Source organism: Bison bison, unplaced genomic scaffold (assembly GCF_000754665.1).
Source record: "Bison bison bison isolate TAMUID 2011002044 unplaced genomic scaffold, Bison_UMD1.0 scf7180017864228, whole genome shotgun sequence".
NCBI classification, from domain to species: domain Eukaryota; kingdom Metazoa; phylum Chordata; class Mammalia; order Artiodactyla; family Bovidae; genus Bison; species Bison bison.
The window spans coordinates 7,529,532-7,547,446 of NW_011494800.1; the positions used below are offsets into that span (position 1 = coordinate 7,529,532).

The window sequence follows — 17,915 nt, forward strand, 5'->3', positions numbered from 1 at the left end:
TGGCCAAAGGATTGGAGTTTCAGCTTCAGCATCAGTCCTTCCAATGAACACCCAGGACTGATCTCCTTTAGGATGGACTGGTTGCAGTCCAAGGGACTCTCAAGAGTCTTCTCCATTACCACAGTTCCAAAACCATCAATTCTTTGGCATTCAGCTTTCTTTATAGTCCAACTCTCACATCTATACATGACTACTGGAAAAACTATAGCCTTGATTAAACAGACCTTTGTTGGCAAAATAATGTCTCTGCTTTTTAATATGCTATCTACGTTGGTCATAGCTTTTCTTCCATGGAGTAAGCATGTTTTAATTTCATGGCTGCAATCACCATCTGCAGTGATTTTGGAGCCCCAAAAAATAAAGTCAGCCACTGTTTCTACTGTTTCCCCATCTATTTGCCATGAAGTGATGGGACCAGATGCCATGATCTTTGTTTTCTGAATGTTGAGCTCTAAGCCAACTTTTTCACTCTCCTCTTTCACTTTCATCAGGAGGCTTTTTAGTTCCTCTTCACTTTCTGCCATAAGGGTGGTGTCATCTCTGCATATCTGAGGTTATTGATATTTCTCCCGGCAATCTTGATTCCAGCTTGTGCTTCATCCAGCCCAGCGTTTCTCATGATGTACTCTGCATGTAAGTTAAGTAAGCAGGGAGACAATATACAGCCTTGATGTATATATATACTATTGTGTATAAAATAGATAACTAATGAGAATCTACTGTATATACCACAGGGAACACTACTCAATGCTCTATGGTGACAAAGAGGGGCTACATGAACATATGTGGCTGGTTTACTTTGCTGTACAACAGAAACTAGCACAACATTGTAAAGCAGTTGAGTTCAGTTGCTCAGTCGTGTCTATTTGAGACTACATGGTCTGTAGCATGCCAGGATTTCCTGTCCATCACCAACTCCTAGAGCTTACTCAAATTCAAGTCCATTGAGTCACTGATGCCATCCAACCATCTCATCCTCTGTCATCCCCTTCTCCTCCAGCCCGCAGCCTTTCCCAACATCAGGGGCGTTTCCAATGGGTCAGTTCTTCGCATCAGGTGGCCGAAGTATTAGAACTTCATCATCAGTCCTTCCAATGAATAATCAGGACTGATTTCCTTTAGGATTCACTGAATCCATCTTCTTCTTGTGCAAGGGACTGTCAAGAGTCTTCTCCAACACCACAATTCAAAAGCATCAATTCTTCAGCCCTCAGTTTTCTTTACAGACCACTCTCACATCCATACATGACTACTGGAAAAACGATAGCTTTGACTAGACGGACCTTTGTTGGCAAAGTTATGTCTCTGCTTTTTAATACGCTGTCTAGGTGAGTCATAGCTTTTCTTCCAAGGAGTAAAGTCGCTCAGTCGTGTCTGACTCTTAGCGACCCCATGGACTGCAGCCCACCAGGCTCCTCTGTCCATGGGATTTTCCAGGCAAGAGTACTGGAGTGGGGTGCCATTGAAGCGTCTTTTAATTTCATGGCTGCAATCACCATCTCCAGTGATTTTGGAGCCCCCCAAAATAAAGTCTGACACTGTTTCCACTGTTTCCCCATCTATTTGCCATGAAGTGGTGGGACCAGATGCCATGGTCTTAGTTCTCTGAATGTTGAGCTTTAAGCCAACTTTTTCATTCTCCTATTTCTTTTTCATCAAGAAGCTCTTTAGTTCTTCTTCACTTTCTGCCATAAGGGTGGGGTCATCTGCGTATCTGAGGTTATTGATATTTCTCCTAGCAATCTTGTTTTCAGCTTGTGCTTCATCCGGCCCAGTGATTCTTATTATGTACTCTGCATAGAAGTTAAATAAGCAAGGTAACAATATACAGCCTTGATGTACTCCTTTCCCTGTTTGGAACCAGTCTATTGATCCATGTCCGGTTCTAACTGTTGCTTCGTGACCTACACACACATTTCTCAGGAGGCAGGTCAGGTGGTCTGGTATTCCCATCTCTTTAAGAACTTTCCATATTTTGTTGTGATCCACACAGTCAAAGATTTGGCATAGTCAATAAAGCAGAAGTAAATGTTTTCCTGGAACTCTCTTGCTTTTTTGATGATTCAGCAGATGTTAGCAATTTGATCTCTGGTTCCTCTGCCTTTTCTAAATCCAGCTTGAACATCTGGAAGTTCATGGTTCATGTATTGCTGAAGCCTGGCTTGGAGAATTTTGAGCATTACTTTACTAACATGTGAGATGAGTGCAACTGTGCAGTAGTTTGAGCATTCTTTGGCATTGCCTTTCTTTGGGATTGGAATGAAAACTGACCTTTTCCAGTCCTGTGGCCACTGCTGAGTTTTCCAAATTTGCTGGCATATTAAGTGCAGCACTGTGACAGCATCATATTTTAGGATTTGAAATAGCTCAACTGGAATTCCATCACCTCCCCAACTTTCTTTGTAGTGATACTTCCAAAGGTTCACTTGACTTCTCCTGCGGAGATACGGGTCAGTGGCCTGCTGCAGGGGCTCTGAGGGGCTCTGGGTGCAGCAGACCAGGGTATAGCATAAGCCCTCTTGGAGGAGGTCGCCATTAACCCCACCATAGAGCTGCCAGCACTTACACAGGACTGGGGAAACAGACTCTTGAAGGGCACAAACAAAACCTTGGGTACACCAGGACCCAGGAGAAAGGAGCAGTGACCCCACAAGAGACTGACCCAGACTTGCCCATGAATGTTCAGAATTCTCCAGCTGAGGTGTGGGTCAGTGGTGGCCTACTGCAGGGTTGGGATGGGACCTTTTGAAGGAGGTCACCATTATCTTTATTACCTCCACCATAGTTTGGCCTCAGGTCAAACAAAAGGGAGGGAACACAGCCCCGCCCACCAACAGAAAATTGGATTAAAGATTTACTGAGCATGGCCCCACCCATCAGAAGAGGACCCAGTTTCCCCCACAGTCAGTCTTTCTCAGTCTCTCCCATTAGGAAGCTTCCATAAGCCTCTTATCCTTATTCCTCAGAGGGCAGACAGAATGAAAACCACAATCACAGAAAACTAATGGAACCAATCACATGGATGAGAGCCTTGTCTAAATGAAACTATGAGCCATGCCATGTAGAGCCACCCAAGTCGGACGGGTTGTGCTGGAGAGTTCTGACAAAACGTGGTCCACTGGAGAAGGGTAAGGCAAACCACTTCAGTATTCTTGCCTTGGGAACTACATGAACAGTATGAAAATCAGGCAAAAAGATAGGACACTGAAAGATGAACTCCCCAGGTCAGTAGGTACCCAATATGCTACTAGAGATCAGTGGAGAAATAACTCCAGAAAGAATGAAGAGACAGAGCAAAGCGAAAACAACACCCAGTTGTGGATGTGACTGGTGACAGAAGCAAGGTCCAATGCTGTAAGGAGCAATTGTGTACAGGAACCTGGAATGGTAGGCCCATGAATCAAGGTAAATTGGAAGGGGTCAAACAGGAGATGGCAAGAGTGAACATCAACATTTTAGGAATCAGTAAACTAAAACGGACTGGAATGGGTGAATTTAACTCAGATGACCATTATATCTACTACTGTGGTCAAGAATCCCTTAGAAGAAATGGAGTAGCCATCATAGTCAACAAAAGAGTCTGAAATGCAGTACTTGGATGCAATCTCAAAAACAACAGAATGATCTCTGTTCATTTCTGAGGCAAACCAATATCACAGTGATCCAAGTCTATGCCCCAACCAAAAATGCTAAAGAAGCTGAGGTTGAATGGTTCTATGAAGACCTAGAACTAAGACCCAAAAAAGATGTCCTTTGCATTACAGGGGACTGGAATGCAAAAGTAGGAAGTCAAGAGATACCTGAAGTAACAGGCAAATTTGGCCTTGGAGTACAGAGTGAAGCAGTGCAAAGGCTAAGAGAGTTTTGCCAAGAGAACGCACTGGTAATAGCAAACACCCTCTTCCAACAACACAAGAGAAGACTCTACACATGGACATCACTGGATGGTCAACACTGAAATCAGACTGATTATGTTAGGTAGGTAGAACAGGGAAAAGGAGTCCAAAATGGCGGTGGCTAAAAGACAAGGAAGGTCAAAGGAAGGTCCGAGGACCAGAGTGAAGACTCCAGGCAGAACAAACAGCACTCCTGGCTAAGCCCAATTTGCATAGGGCAGGCCTCCATAGGTGGAGGAAAAAATATATAAAAGGAGGAGCCAAAGCACTTTCTCATGGACTCTTTTCTTTCTCTCTCTCACTCTCTCTCTCTCCTGCTATCTTCTAAACAAAATGGAGCTGTAACACTGATTTGCCTAAGAGCTGTAGCACGGTTTGTCCAAGACCCAAGAGCTGTGACGCACCGAGGGCTTCAATGTCCGTCGCTCCAAATCTTTGTTGTGACGAGACAAAGAACCGAGGAACATACACTCGTGTGACAATTACATTCTTTGCACCTAAAAATGGAGAAGCTCTATATAGTCAGCAAAAACAAGACCGGGAGCTGACTGTGGCTCAGATCATGAACTCCTTATTGCCAAATTCAGACTTAAATTGAAGAAAGTAGGGAAAACCAGGAGACTATTCAGGTATAAGTGAAATCAAATCCCTTAGGATTATACAGTAGAAGTGACAAACAGATTCGAGGGATTATATCCGACAGGATGCCTGAAGAAGTATGGATACAGTTTCATGACATTGTACAGAAGGCAGGGATCAAGACCATCTTCAAGAAAAAGAAATACATAAGGCAAAAATGGTTGTCTGAGAAGGCCTTACAAATAGGTGAGAAAAAAGAAAAGGGAAAGGCAAAGGAGAAAAGGAAAGATATACCCAACTGAATGCAGAGTTCCAAAGAATATCAAGGAGAGATAAGAAAGCCTTCCTCAGGGATCAATGCAAAGAAATAGAGGAAAACAATATAATGGGAAAGACTAGAGATCTCTTGAAGAAAATCAGAGATACCAAGGGAACATTTCATGAAAAGATGGGCACAATAAAGGACAGAAATGGAACGGACCTAACAGAAGCAGAAGATATTAAGAAGAGGTGGCAAGAATACACAGTAGATCTATACAAAAGAGATCTTCATGACCCAGATAACCACGATGGTGTAAAGCAGCTAAACTCCAATTAAAATAATAATAATAAAGCCACCAACCTAGGACCCACCCCCCCACCGAAAAAAAAAGAAAGTTCTGTGAGAAGATGACACTGACCTGGAAAGATGATACTGAATAATGAAAAAAGGTCATAATTCAAAAAGCCAAGCAAAGAGGGTCCCAGGCAGTGAGAAGAACTGTGCTGAGACTTCAGCATGGGTAAGAGAATGGGCGCTGACAGATCAAAAGGGGGTGAACCTGGGGTGTTTCAAATGGGAGAGGAAATGGTGCAAGAGGAGGCCGGAGAAGCTCAGGGACATCTGCCATTTTCGATAATACTCAAAGTGTCAGGTAGTAAAGAGATTTTTTTGGTGACTGACTTTAACAATCAAATCTTAAAATACTGGGTTCATATTCACCACCTTCCACAAATAGTGGGAAACAGACAATGCTTCAATCATGAACCTATGTGCCACAGAGAGGGAAGCTCCCAGCTGGAATTCTCTTTATGCCCTCGAGGTCCCTGGTCAAAATTTTCCTGATCTTAGTTCCCTCATCTATCAAAGCAGAGAGCTGAGAGAGAGAACTGGTCGGCAGTGCATCCACCTCAGAGGGACGGTCCCATAGAACAGACGTTCATACCCAGATGAAAACAACAGTACTGAGGAACAAAACTTCTGGCAAATTTAATAAAAATAACAATTATCATAAAACGAGCCTTTACAGTGGGCATACCACTATTCAAATACTTGACAGATAATGTCTTTCAAATCTCATTAAATCCTGCACATTATTCCCCTTTTACAGGTAAGGAAATGAAGGGTTAGAGACGGCAGACATCAGGAGGTGGTAACAAGAGAATTCAAAACCAGATCTGTCTGATTCCAAGCTGGGCTCTTAGTCACTCAGAACTGTGCTGCCTTAATTTAACTTCACAGGAATTCTAGCACTACAACTTTGCACAGTGTTCATCTTAAGAGGGAATTACCATGGTTTGACTTGTTTTTAGAAGGGTCATTTTTAACATCCGTCTAAATAAACTTCAGAAAATTTCCTAGCTGCTTCTCAACTAAATATTTTTGGTATACTTGGGAAGAACAAATGAATGGTGTTTTCTAATGCAATGCAGAAAGCAGAGGCTCAGCATGTATTTGTTACTGAATGAAGCTATTCAATAAAGTTTTATTGTGCATGGGGGTGCCTAGTCGTTTTCATCCCTTCAGGACCTCATGAATAGCCCATCAGGCTCCTCTGTTCATGGAATTCTCCAGGCAAGAATACAGGAGTGGGCAGCCAATTCCCTTCTCCAGGAGATCACCCAGAAATAGAACCTGGGTCTCCAGCAATGCAGGCAGAAAAGGTTAGTTGTGAGGGATAAGAAACAGACACTGGATTCAACTTAGATGTTTCTTGAATGTAATTCAGAAGCAAATTCAAAAGCAAGGGGAGTTTCTAAAAGAAGATCCAGGGGAAAGATTATAATATACACAATGAAGTCTGATAACATATACCAAAGTAATTAACAATGGTAGTTCATTTTTAGATGACTAAAAGGCTATTCATTTTTTAATAAGTTTAAACGAAATATTTTCTCTGTAAGTTTTGTTCTTGGGACTAAAGGTTAATTATCTTTGAGAATGCTGATTAAATATTACCCAGCTATTCTCAGACTTCACCATAATCCTTCAGTTTGAGAGAATCTGTGAGAGGGAGGAGGCCAGCAGTGTCTTTGCGGGACTGTGATGATGACTATAGGAGGCAGCTGAAGAACCCAGCATGAGTCTGGCCCAGGAAAAGCACTCAACACATGCCACTTCTCAACTGTGTGTCTCTTAAAGGCCAAAATCACACACTGAAATAACACTAGGGAACACACTCTGGAAACGATTCTACAGATAAATGTCCATGCCTAACTATAATATGGTTTATTTGCCATTTAGCATGAATCCAGCAAAGTCTCAAAAATCAACAACACAGTTCATTTCTGGCCATCATGGCAGGAAGTCTGGAGCCTTACTGAGCTATTCATTCATCCAAGCTGTTTCTTACTAGTGGAGAGTGTTCATGTACAAATGGCCAAACATTTAATAAATATGGTTATCAATTTCCAAATTTAATGGATATAATATCTAAGGACAATTTTAGTTTGTAAATGACAAGCTATGAACTCAATAGAACATAGAAATACAACTTATATATATATTTTAAATTGGTCACAATGGTACAAAAATAACTTTCTATCTATTTATATTTGGTAAAAAAAAAAAAGACTCTGAAAAAGACTATGCACATACACAAACATATACCTGAATTTGCTATACACCTGAAATTAACAGCACTGAAAATCATCTATACTTCAATAAAAAAATAATTTATAAAAATGCTAAGCGGCATCTGGCAATGGAGGGTTACCATGAAAAGAAGAAAAAAAAAGAGCTGAATGAACCTTTATGATATTTAAATCACTCGCTGTATTAGAGCTTTAAGGCAGTGCATATACATATGCTTTTGACCTATATTTTTTTAATATTTATTTTTAATTTATTTGACCACACCAGGTCTTAGTTGTGGCATGTGAGATCCAGTCCCTTGACCAGAAACCGAACCTGGGTGCCCTACATTGGGAGTTCAGAGTCTTAGCCATGGGACCACCAGGGAAATCCCATACATATATATCTGCTTTTAATTAACCAACTAAAAGCTTCTGGCTTGAAAGAATAGAGACTTGTGGCAGCACAGAACCAAGAGAACTAAGACGAACAGTCTAAGCAAAAAAGAACAACCACTGAAGAATCTCAATTTTCTTTAAAAAGTCAAGTTATTTAGATTATTCTAGTCTAAGACTCATTTAATTGACTGTGGAAGCTTAACTGATGAAATACATGGGACACACATCCAGGATATGACTTACAAATTTATGTTAACAGCTGAGAATAACAATTGTGCTAACTACTCATAACATTATCATCACCTTGTCAATGTTCTTAAGTCTGAGAGAAGGAAATGACCTCAGACTCCTTGGTAGCCAATAGTAGGTACATTGTGACACTGATACAAAACAAAAACAAAAGCAATCAAAATAAAGCCAACTTCCCAGAACTGGCTGTAATAAAAATTAATGACTGCTACCTCAACAGGGTTTAAAACAATAGTTTTTCTGTAATCAGTTCTCTCATTTTCAAAATGGCTACTTAAATTTAAACCTTTCCCCACCTCTCCTTGTGTTCCTGCCTATCATCATCATCTCTTTCCATCACTCAGCCTTTTATCTTGGAGAGCAAAAAAATGATCACGCTCTGTTCCTGTTTCATCCCATCAATTTCAAGGGTGACATGTGAGTTAGATCTCTTACTATGCTCTCTCTACTCCTGCCCCTCTGTTTTATCAACCCAGCAAAAGCTCAGCCCCAACAGAGCAAACACAGCTATCTGTCTTCTGTACTTCCACACACATGCCGCTTTGTAAGTGAAGGAGAAAAATCACACGCCTGCATGGGTAAGATCCAGTGCAAACGTACTATCTCCAACCTGCACTGGGCCCTAAATACTCTGTCTTCTGTTGTCCCTTTTCAACTATCTTTCTCAATTCCTCTTCATTAATATTCCAAACTATCACAATTTTCTAAAGTTCCCTGTTTGACCTACTGACTCCAGAGTTTTCACAGACATCTTCTATTGAAAACTATAGGAAACAGAGGTCATCGCACAAAATCTTATTCAACTTTCCACCACCTTCACTACAAATCTGTGTTCACACCCAACAAAACTACAGGCTTTCCTACAGCACATGGTGTCTCTTTTGTTCAAAGCTCACTTGTACGTGCTCAGTCGCTAAGTCATGTCTGACTCTTTGTAGCCTGCAGCCCACCAGGCTCCTCTGTCCATGGGATTTCCCAGGGAAGAATACTGGAATGGGTTGTCATTTCCTCCTCCAAGGGATCTTCCCAACCCAGGGATCAAATCCGCATCTCCTGCATTGCAGGAGGATTCTTTATCACTGTCAAGGCTCACTCACCCACCTGTAATTTGACTCTTCACTAAACTTCACTCTTAAAAAAGTTGATTTCCCCCTATGCTTGTTTCTTCCCTTCTCTTTATGATCATGCCTGGATCTCTCTCCTTTTAACAACATAGCAAAACACTAGAAATATACAAACACAAACTCCCTATTGCCAGAGTCACCTCCATCGATTTCTTCCATCCTCTTTTCTTTCACATTTCCACAAGTTGAATCCATATTGTCTCTTCTCATCTCCCATTCACTGCTCAACATACTGCTTTCTGATGCTGTCCTTCTAGTAACTTTCCAACTGGCAAACCTCAAGGACATGTTTAGGTCTCCATCTTGCTGGTCTCTCTATTGCACAGAGATGAATGCTTTTTCTTGCAACTATTACCTCTTTAGTTCCATAATCACCCTCTCTTGATTCTGTTTGTACTGCTACTGACCAGTTTCTGTGCTGTAACCTTTATGGGTTCCCCTTCTTTCATTAAACAATCATATTCTCCATGGTTCATCCTCAGCCTATTGCTCCTGGCGTAGGGGGAGGCATGCATAGTGTTTAGTCCCCTTCTAGGGTTCCAACAACCACATCTCTGAAGTGGTCCCCAAAGTAAGTATCTAGCCACATCCCCTCACCTGAGCTTCTAACTGCCTACTGAATACCTCCACCTGGGAAGCTCACAGACTGTGGACTCAATGCCCCAAACTGAGTCTATCACTTACACCTTTGTTTCTCAGCTACTAGGAAAAACATCCACCCAGTTTCTCAAATTAGAAACGTAAGAGATAGCCTCACTTTGGCCCTTTCTTCTTCCTTATTCTATTGCTGAGAATACCTCATTGGCTCTGCACACCTCCAAGAAAAAGTATTAGCTCTTTCAGTTCAGTTCAGTTGCTCAGTCATGTCCGACTCTTTGCGACCCCATGAATTGCAGCACGCCAGGCCTCCCTGTCCATCACCAACTCCCAGAGTTCACTCAAACTCATGTCCATTGAGTCAGTGATGCCATCCAGCCATCTCAGCCTCTGTCGTCCCCTTCTCCTCCTGCCCCCAATCCCTCCCAACATCAGGGTCTTTTCCAATGAGTCAACTCTTCGCATGAGGTAGCTTTTCATATGGCATAAAACCTGTCATGATGTAGCTCCTATCAATCTTAATAGTCATTTTTCACCCCTCCTCCTTGACATAAAATCAACTTCTTAGACCACTTACAGATGCTTGTACACATCAGCATGTTTGTGGAATTTACTTTGATTCAAGCTTGAATTTCTTACTCTAACTACCTTCTTGGTTAATTTAGCCCAGTTAGTTCCAATCTGGCTAATGCTTACCTTATAAGGATTCAAGAATCACATCACATTCTCAAAAGACATTTCCCTGCCCTGACTCCCCCATAGACTTTCAGGTAACTCTCCTTTCAGGGGAGCCATAAGACATTCCTGTGTCTCTAATACTATATTTCTTTGTTATTCCATTATCTGTTTATGTGTTTCTCTCTTCTCCAACAGAATTGCATGTCATGTTTATCTTCCTCATGATAATTCTGATTCACAAAGCTGGACTTTACCTTATCTCAGAACTCCAATGCAGAGTGCAGTATATACCACAACTTCTATTTGTTTGACACATATTCACGGAATGATGCAATAATGCACAGTAACAAAATACACGAAGAGACAAGCAAACAAATAAACACAGAATATGCAGAGTCTGTCCCTCTTCTCTGCTGTCAAATTAGCCTTTAGTTTGGTATGAATAACACATAAACTGAATGTATTTCAGCATATATTCAATATGAAATCATTTCAGCATAAATAGTTTATAATCTTTCCTTCATCTTGTAATGTCTTTATTTTTAATGCCATAACAACAATAACAGACACAAGAGTTCCCTAGGACAAACATTTGTTAAGTGTGTTAAGTATCTTCTCTTCGTTAATCCTCACACCAACTCCACAAGGTAGACATTCTTATTTACAGCCGAGAAACTGAAGGTGACAGCCCCTCCCAAGTCCGGGAGACACCCGCAAGTCTAAACCCCAGAGAGGAACAACCAAGAACACTGACGGCTACAAACTGGAGACTAAGTGAAAGTCCATCTAAGGAACTTGAAACATCAGTCTTGTTCTTCAATTTGGCTTTAAAGAAACACCAGCAGGTATATACACTGGAAAGAAATCACATCAGTCAAACCTAAAAGAAATCAACCTTAAATATTCATGGGAAGGACTGATGCTAAAGCTGAAGCTACAATACTTCGGCCACTTGATGAGAAGAGCCCATCCTTTGGAAAAGACGCTGATGCTGGGAAATAGTGAAGGCAAAAGGAGAAGTGGGTGGCAAAGGATGAGATAGTTAGATAGCACCACTGACTCAATGCACATGAATTTGAGCAAACTCCAGGAGAGAGTACAGGACGGAGGAAACTAAAGTGCTGCAGTCCATGAAGTCACAAAAGAGTCGCACATAACTTAGCGACTGAATAACAGCAAATACATGCTTCAGCCAGGAGACTGAAAAATACGCTTTCCTGGAATATCAACATATCCTAGGCTAAAGGGTCTCCACATTTTATCCAGCCAGATCATCTTACCACTGGAAAAGTCTCACCATTGCACATATACTTTTCAATCAGTGTTTGAATACCTCATTCTTAAATATCAATGTATAGACAATTATCATCAGACATCTGAAGATTACTCCAATATGAAAGAAAGTAATATAAACAAAGAAAAACAGTAATTTGGAGCAAATAACAATGAAAGACGCATGAGAAAATTTGAAAAAGCTTTAATATTTTCCAAGGGATAAGGAGATATTGCACAATTAAAAAAAAAATAAGAGTTCAAGGAAATTAAAATATGATAGCACAAGGTTAATCCCGAAAAGTTAATACTTGATTGATGGAGTTGCAGAAAAGGGGAACATATAAAACAAAGGGAAGAATATTAACAAAGAAATATTTCAAAATATTTTCCCAGAAATAAAAAGTACAAGCTTGCAAATTCACGTGAAGCCTCCATAAAATTTCAAAATAATGAGAAAAATAATCTAGAAAATTTCACACAGAAAGACTAACAGACACAGAGAACAAACAATAAAGAGATCAGTGAGACTGTGAGGAGAGACAGTGAGTCATGGACACAGGAAAAGAGAAAGACAAGGGAGGCGAGAAAAGCGGGGCAGGGGAGGCCAAGGAGGAACAGAGAGAAACAGGAGAGAGAGGTGGGGAGAGAGATAGAGAGACAGGGAGAGACAGGCAGAGATGGGGAGAAAGAGACAGAGAGGGAAGTACAGAAAGACATGAGGAGGACAAAGACAGATCAAAGGAGAGTAAAAGAGAGATGGGGAAGAAAAAGAGACACGAAGAAAGGCAGAAATTGAGACAGTTACTTTACAAAGTCTGAGGGAAACAAGAATGGAAAATAGTGGTGGTTTGTTATAAGGTTCATCTATGAATAATATTTACACCAGGGCCAACAGAGGATAAACACTGAATCCTCCTTAAATGAATGGTATACGCGTATGGGAAGGAAAAGGAGCAGGTAGCATGGGTGAGTGAAAGCAAGTGTGCATGGTTTGGAGGGATCAGAGGTAAAAAAAGCTAATTATTCTATTTCTCAACAAGAAGTCAATTAAAACTGAATAATCAAGAAATAGCTTTAACAGTATGCTATGCAAAAGCTGAAAGAGCTAAAGGCAGCAGCAACAGCTAGCAGTGGAGAGGACCCTATAAGCCTGTGGAAGTACTTGACTTTTTAAACTATGTTCATATATATTTTTGATAAAAACTTTTAAATTATTCTAAAAATCCCCACTAAGACTGCTACATGTGATCAACTAGACAAAATACATTAAAACATTAGTTCTATTTTGACTAACTTATCCTATCACAAGATCTCGTCTAGAAAATCCAAACAACAAAGTAAACTGTGATGACTCTTCAAAGTATACAAAGCACTGTGGCAACTGCACCATTTGATGCCATAAAGCATCACTTCCAAAGATAACAGAAATAACATAAGTGGTCATTTACAACCTATCTCTCTTCCAAGGACCAACCATTAGAGGAACATTTTACAAAATGTTCACAGTCTTCCTTTGATCTATTAGAAATAAAAGGACTTCATTCTGACCAGATCTCACATCAAATCACCTTATAGCAAACTGAAAGGAAGGAATGACAACATCAAGCTTCTCAAAAATGAACTCATTCTATTATTTATTTCCCTACCTATGACTTATTGTCAATTCAAAGAATTGATGCCTTCAAATTGTGGTGCTGGAGGAGACTCTTGAGAGTCCCTTGGGCTGCAAGGAGATCAAACCCGTCAATCCTAAAGGAAATCAACCCTGAACATTCACTGGAAGGGCTGGTGCTGAATCTGAAGTTCCAATATTTTGGCCACCTGATGAAAAGAGCCAACTCATTGGAAAAGACCTTGATGCTGGGAAAGATTGAAGGCAAGAAGAGGAGAGGGAAGCAGAGGATGAGATGGTTAGATAGCATCACTGACTCAACAGACATGAGTTTGAGCAACCTCGAGAGATAGTGGGGGACAGGGGAGCTACAGTCCATGGCATGCTACAGTCCATGGGGTTGCAAAGAGGTGGACACGACTTAGCAACTCAACAACAACATGACTTATTAGAATCTCAAGATTCCTGCAGTACCACCCCATCCTAAAGCCAGGTGCTTGGCAGCCTGGACTCACCCTGTTAAACACTGGCAGCATCATGTACAGCTTCTCTTCTTGTTCCTTCTGGGTCATGTGCCGAGGAGGGTGGCACAGCTCTGTGAAGAGCCTGCGGAGGTGCATCAATCCTAGGGCGTTATCTTGCGGGCTGCATTCCTCCTGCCTCGGCCGCCCCATGATCCGCTTCACCATGTTCATCTTGGCTGGGTGGTGATAAACTCTTCTAATTCTGCAGGGAGATGTTCATACACAAACCGTCAAAATATCATCATCTTGACCAAGTCCAGCATGCATGGCAGAGCTTCTTAAAAAGTCAGGAAAACAAAAAAATTCTGTCTAAAATATTTTTCTACTTTTTAAACAGAAAAAATAGAGGCAGAGCTAATTTTGATAAATTTCTCTAAATGACAAATTACAAATTGTGTCACTCAAATGTTCTTTATGAACTTGGCCCCAGTTTGGATAAACTATAAAACATTAAATGTAAAAAATTAATTGTTGCTGGATGAGCAATAAACATTTCCAATTAAGGCAGCCATATTAAGTTCAACAAATAAAGGGATCATAAATTTTATAATTAATATATGGCCTAATAGTTGAGTATATGGAAAAAGATGAAAAGAACTTAAAATTCATCCACACTCTCCAAATTAACTGAAACGAACAAACAAATCCACAAAGCTTTCTATTTTTAATCATTTAACATTTTTGTAAATCAAGGATTACACTTGGGATACTCACTGAAGAGTTTACATGGTAGTTTGAAACATGCAAATTAAATGAAATGATACCTCTAAATATATTATAAATCATAAGTGAAAACTGAGATGTAACTTTAAACTATTTCTTTAGACTATACCTTGAAACCCTTTGCCAGGTCAGGTTAATTCCTTTAACAGATTATGACAATCAATTAAAAAAAGAAATAGAATGTAATATTGCAAATTGATTATACTTCAATAAAAATATTTTTAATGAAATAGAATATACTGGAATACATGTAAAAGAGCAATCATTATTTCATAAAATTTATTTTAGGTAAGGGTGCATTCATGTGTATTGAATCACAATATAAAATGTATCCCTGGCTAGAGCTGCAGTTAAGAAATAAATAAACCAACCACTGGGTTAGAACACACACCAAAATCAATAACACTAAGCTTTCAGAAAGCACCATCAGCCCTTTTCAACCACCATGAACTGTGCCAGCTATCAGCTAACCTCAGACACAAAAAACAGGATTATCTTACAAAAGGAACCAGGAGGGCTGGGAGGACATTATGGATATGCCAAACTTGGGTAAAAGGCAATTTGCTTTTTAATTTGTAGAAAAGCAGGAATAACTTGAAAATTTGCAATTTTGCCATATAAGCCAGTATGGCATTTCTTAAGAAAGGTGAAATCACTGCTTTATTTACTAAACATCTATTGATTTTTTTAAAGCCATAAGAAGAACTAGTATCTTAAACACGCTTGTCCTTGAGAATTTTGAGTGCAATTCCACATTTGGCTGTGGGCAAATGTTTATGCAGCCTAGCTGCACTACACCAGGAGGTCACCTGTGACTGACTCATCACAGGTAAGGAGCAGGAAGACACTCTACTCAAGGCTGGTCTGTGCCAAGACACCACTAAGCTGTCCAGTCATGGGGAAAGTCCACTTTTTTTTTTCTCAGACCATTGGCACAGGGCCGAGGAGGCCCTCTGAACTACAAAATGACAAGTCAAAGTCAGTCTGGTTCAAACTTGCTCGACATATTTCATTCTAGAATGAAAAACGTGTTAAGTTCTCCAAATGTAAATTATATTTCAACAAATACATTCCAATAGCCCACTATGTGCTGCTATTTCTAGTCCTGGAGAACCCCAGAACAAAAATAAAATCTGAAGTGAATTATAAATCTTGTGTAAGTTAGATCTGTTCTGTTTCCTTAACCTGTAGCTGCAGTTTATAATCTAAAGTGTGTGGATAGGATTCAGGGGATTCATGATCCTTTAACACTTCAAAAAACATTTTTAAGAGTCTCCAGCTTTCAAAGGCATCTATGTCATTAAAAAGTCAAGCATCATTCCTTATTTATAGAGCATTAAAGCACTTTCTGACCATTTCCTTTGGTCGTCATTCCAATTTAAGCAAGTGAACCAAGGAGGGGATTAATTCTGCTTGTGAGACCCCCCAAGACAAGACCAACTTGCTCAAAATGCACAATGAAAAAGAACTGAGTGAGAACCTAGGACTCTGACCTCCTGGTCCAGCCCTTTCTGCTTACTGGTATTCATGTGCCTATTTTAAATTACAGAATTTTGGCAACTCTGACTCTAGAATATTTATTTTGCATCAAGAGGCAATTAGGATGTAAAAGAAATCTTTTTGACTTTTCTGAAGATACATTAATCAAATATCCCTAAACAGACAAATAATCACACAAAGACAGAAACTAGCTAGATGTAATCAAGCTATTATACCACTGTGATTTACTCTCTGTCAGAGTCAGGCAGCTAAAGGGATTTACTGGTATTTCTTGATTACTCAGATAATCTCAGTTTGGGGGAAAAAATCAGATGCCTCTTTTCTCCTAATTTACTAAGAAACACTTAAGCCTATGCTATTAGATTGCTGACTCATAGCTTTGTCTGTACTTCAATGTTTTGTAAGTGAAGGTATAACTCAGATACAGAACTATCTTGTTTAAAGTACTCTTCAGCAGTGAAAGAGCAGAAAAGAATGGGTACTGTTTGTCAAATCTGTACCCACATGTCCATGTAAGATAGTTAACTTCAGGTGAAAGATTCTTAATTCCCTTGAATCTTGGGTTTCTCTGACCTATGAAATCTTTCCTCATAGGCTTTCTGAAATGCATACATAAAATAGCATCATTTCTATGAGGTGTCAAGCACATTATGTTCAACAATTTTTAAATTTCTTCCTTCAGCTTGGTCATGAAACATTTAATTCCTTTTCATTTACATTTTAGTTATTTAAGCAAAACAACAAAAGGAAGGGAAACAATATAGGCCCTATGTTTTATTAGAGATGTACAAAACTATAAATAAAAAATAAAGGAAAAATTTATTTCTTAAATGCTCAAAAAGAGGTTCATAAAGCAATAAAGACAAGACAGGCAAAATGTAGTACTATTGACAACAAATCATAAGAATGATTATTTGGGGGTTAGTTATTAGGGATTTTCAAAATATTTACAAATATTATTGTACATAAGAACTAGTTTTCTAACGCAAACTCTATTTCATTTCACAAAAGAAAAGTGTGCTGCCAACAGAGGGTTATTTAAATAGCAATGAGATAATTACTGCATGAGCCCAGACAGTATTTTTTATTCTAATCTCTTGTGTTAATGCTTGAAAATCTTTTGGAATTGCTTGAAGAACTGTTTAAATCCTTTAAACAGTTTGTCATTTTTAAATTATGAAAGGGTAGAAAAAGTAAATAGCTTCAACTTGCAAAAATATATTTGACAAGTTACTAATGGCCTTTGAGTAGCTCAGCTAAAAACTGCAAAGTGTTTTTTCTGAGTAACTCCTTAATTTCACAAGAGAAGAAAAAAATAGCTCACAGGACTTAGGGAAAATCTTAAAGTTTCATTCAGTTCAGTTCAGTCGCTCAGTTGTGTCCGACTCTTTGTGACCCAATGAATTGCAGCACGCCAGGCCTCCCTGTCCATCACCAACTCCAGGAGTTCACCCAAACTCAAGAATTATAATTCCACAGGTTTTTTCTTAAACTTTCTGGAGAAAAAAAAATCGTGTTTTTGCACTGTGAAGGCAAAACTTCCTACACTTTTGAAAAAAGAAGACAAAATTCTGACAGGCTCCCAACAAACTGTATATATAACCTGGCATTCTAAACCTATACATTGAAAAAGAACCATTAATACTGTCCTGAATTAGAATTTTAAAATTCTACCTACTGAAAACTGTTTTTGCCCCTCAAGAATAGCCATATCAGAGTTTAGGCCCAAGTATAAGACATGACAAGATCAGCCATCTCATTTATATGGCAAAATACAATCACTTAAGATCAATACCCAACATGAGCTTCCCTGGTGGCTCAGTGGTAAAAAATCTGTCTGCAATGCAGAGACACAGGTTAGACCCTGAGTCAGGAAGAGCCCCTGCAAGCCACTCCAGTATTCTTGCCTGGGAAATCCCATGGATAA

General features: G+C 39.6%; 1 protein-coding gene across 1 annotated transcript in view; it reads right to left on the minus strand.

Annotated features, from left to right (window-relative positions):
* The window catches only part of WDFY3 (WD repeat and FYVE domain containing 3), a 259,636-nt gene that overhangs the window by 183,630 nt on the left and 58,091 nt on the right, over positions 1-17,915 (minus strand). Inside the window, exon 2 of the mRNA XM_010845983.1 lies at positions 13,757-13,967. Within this exon, the coding sequence (XP_010844285.1) occupies positions 13,757-13,936 (180 nt within the window). The 5' untranslated portion in view covers positions 13,937-13,967. The remainder of the gene's footprint in view (positions 1-13,756; positions 13,968-17,915) is intronic.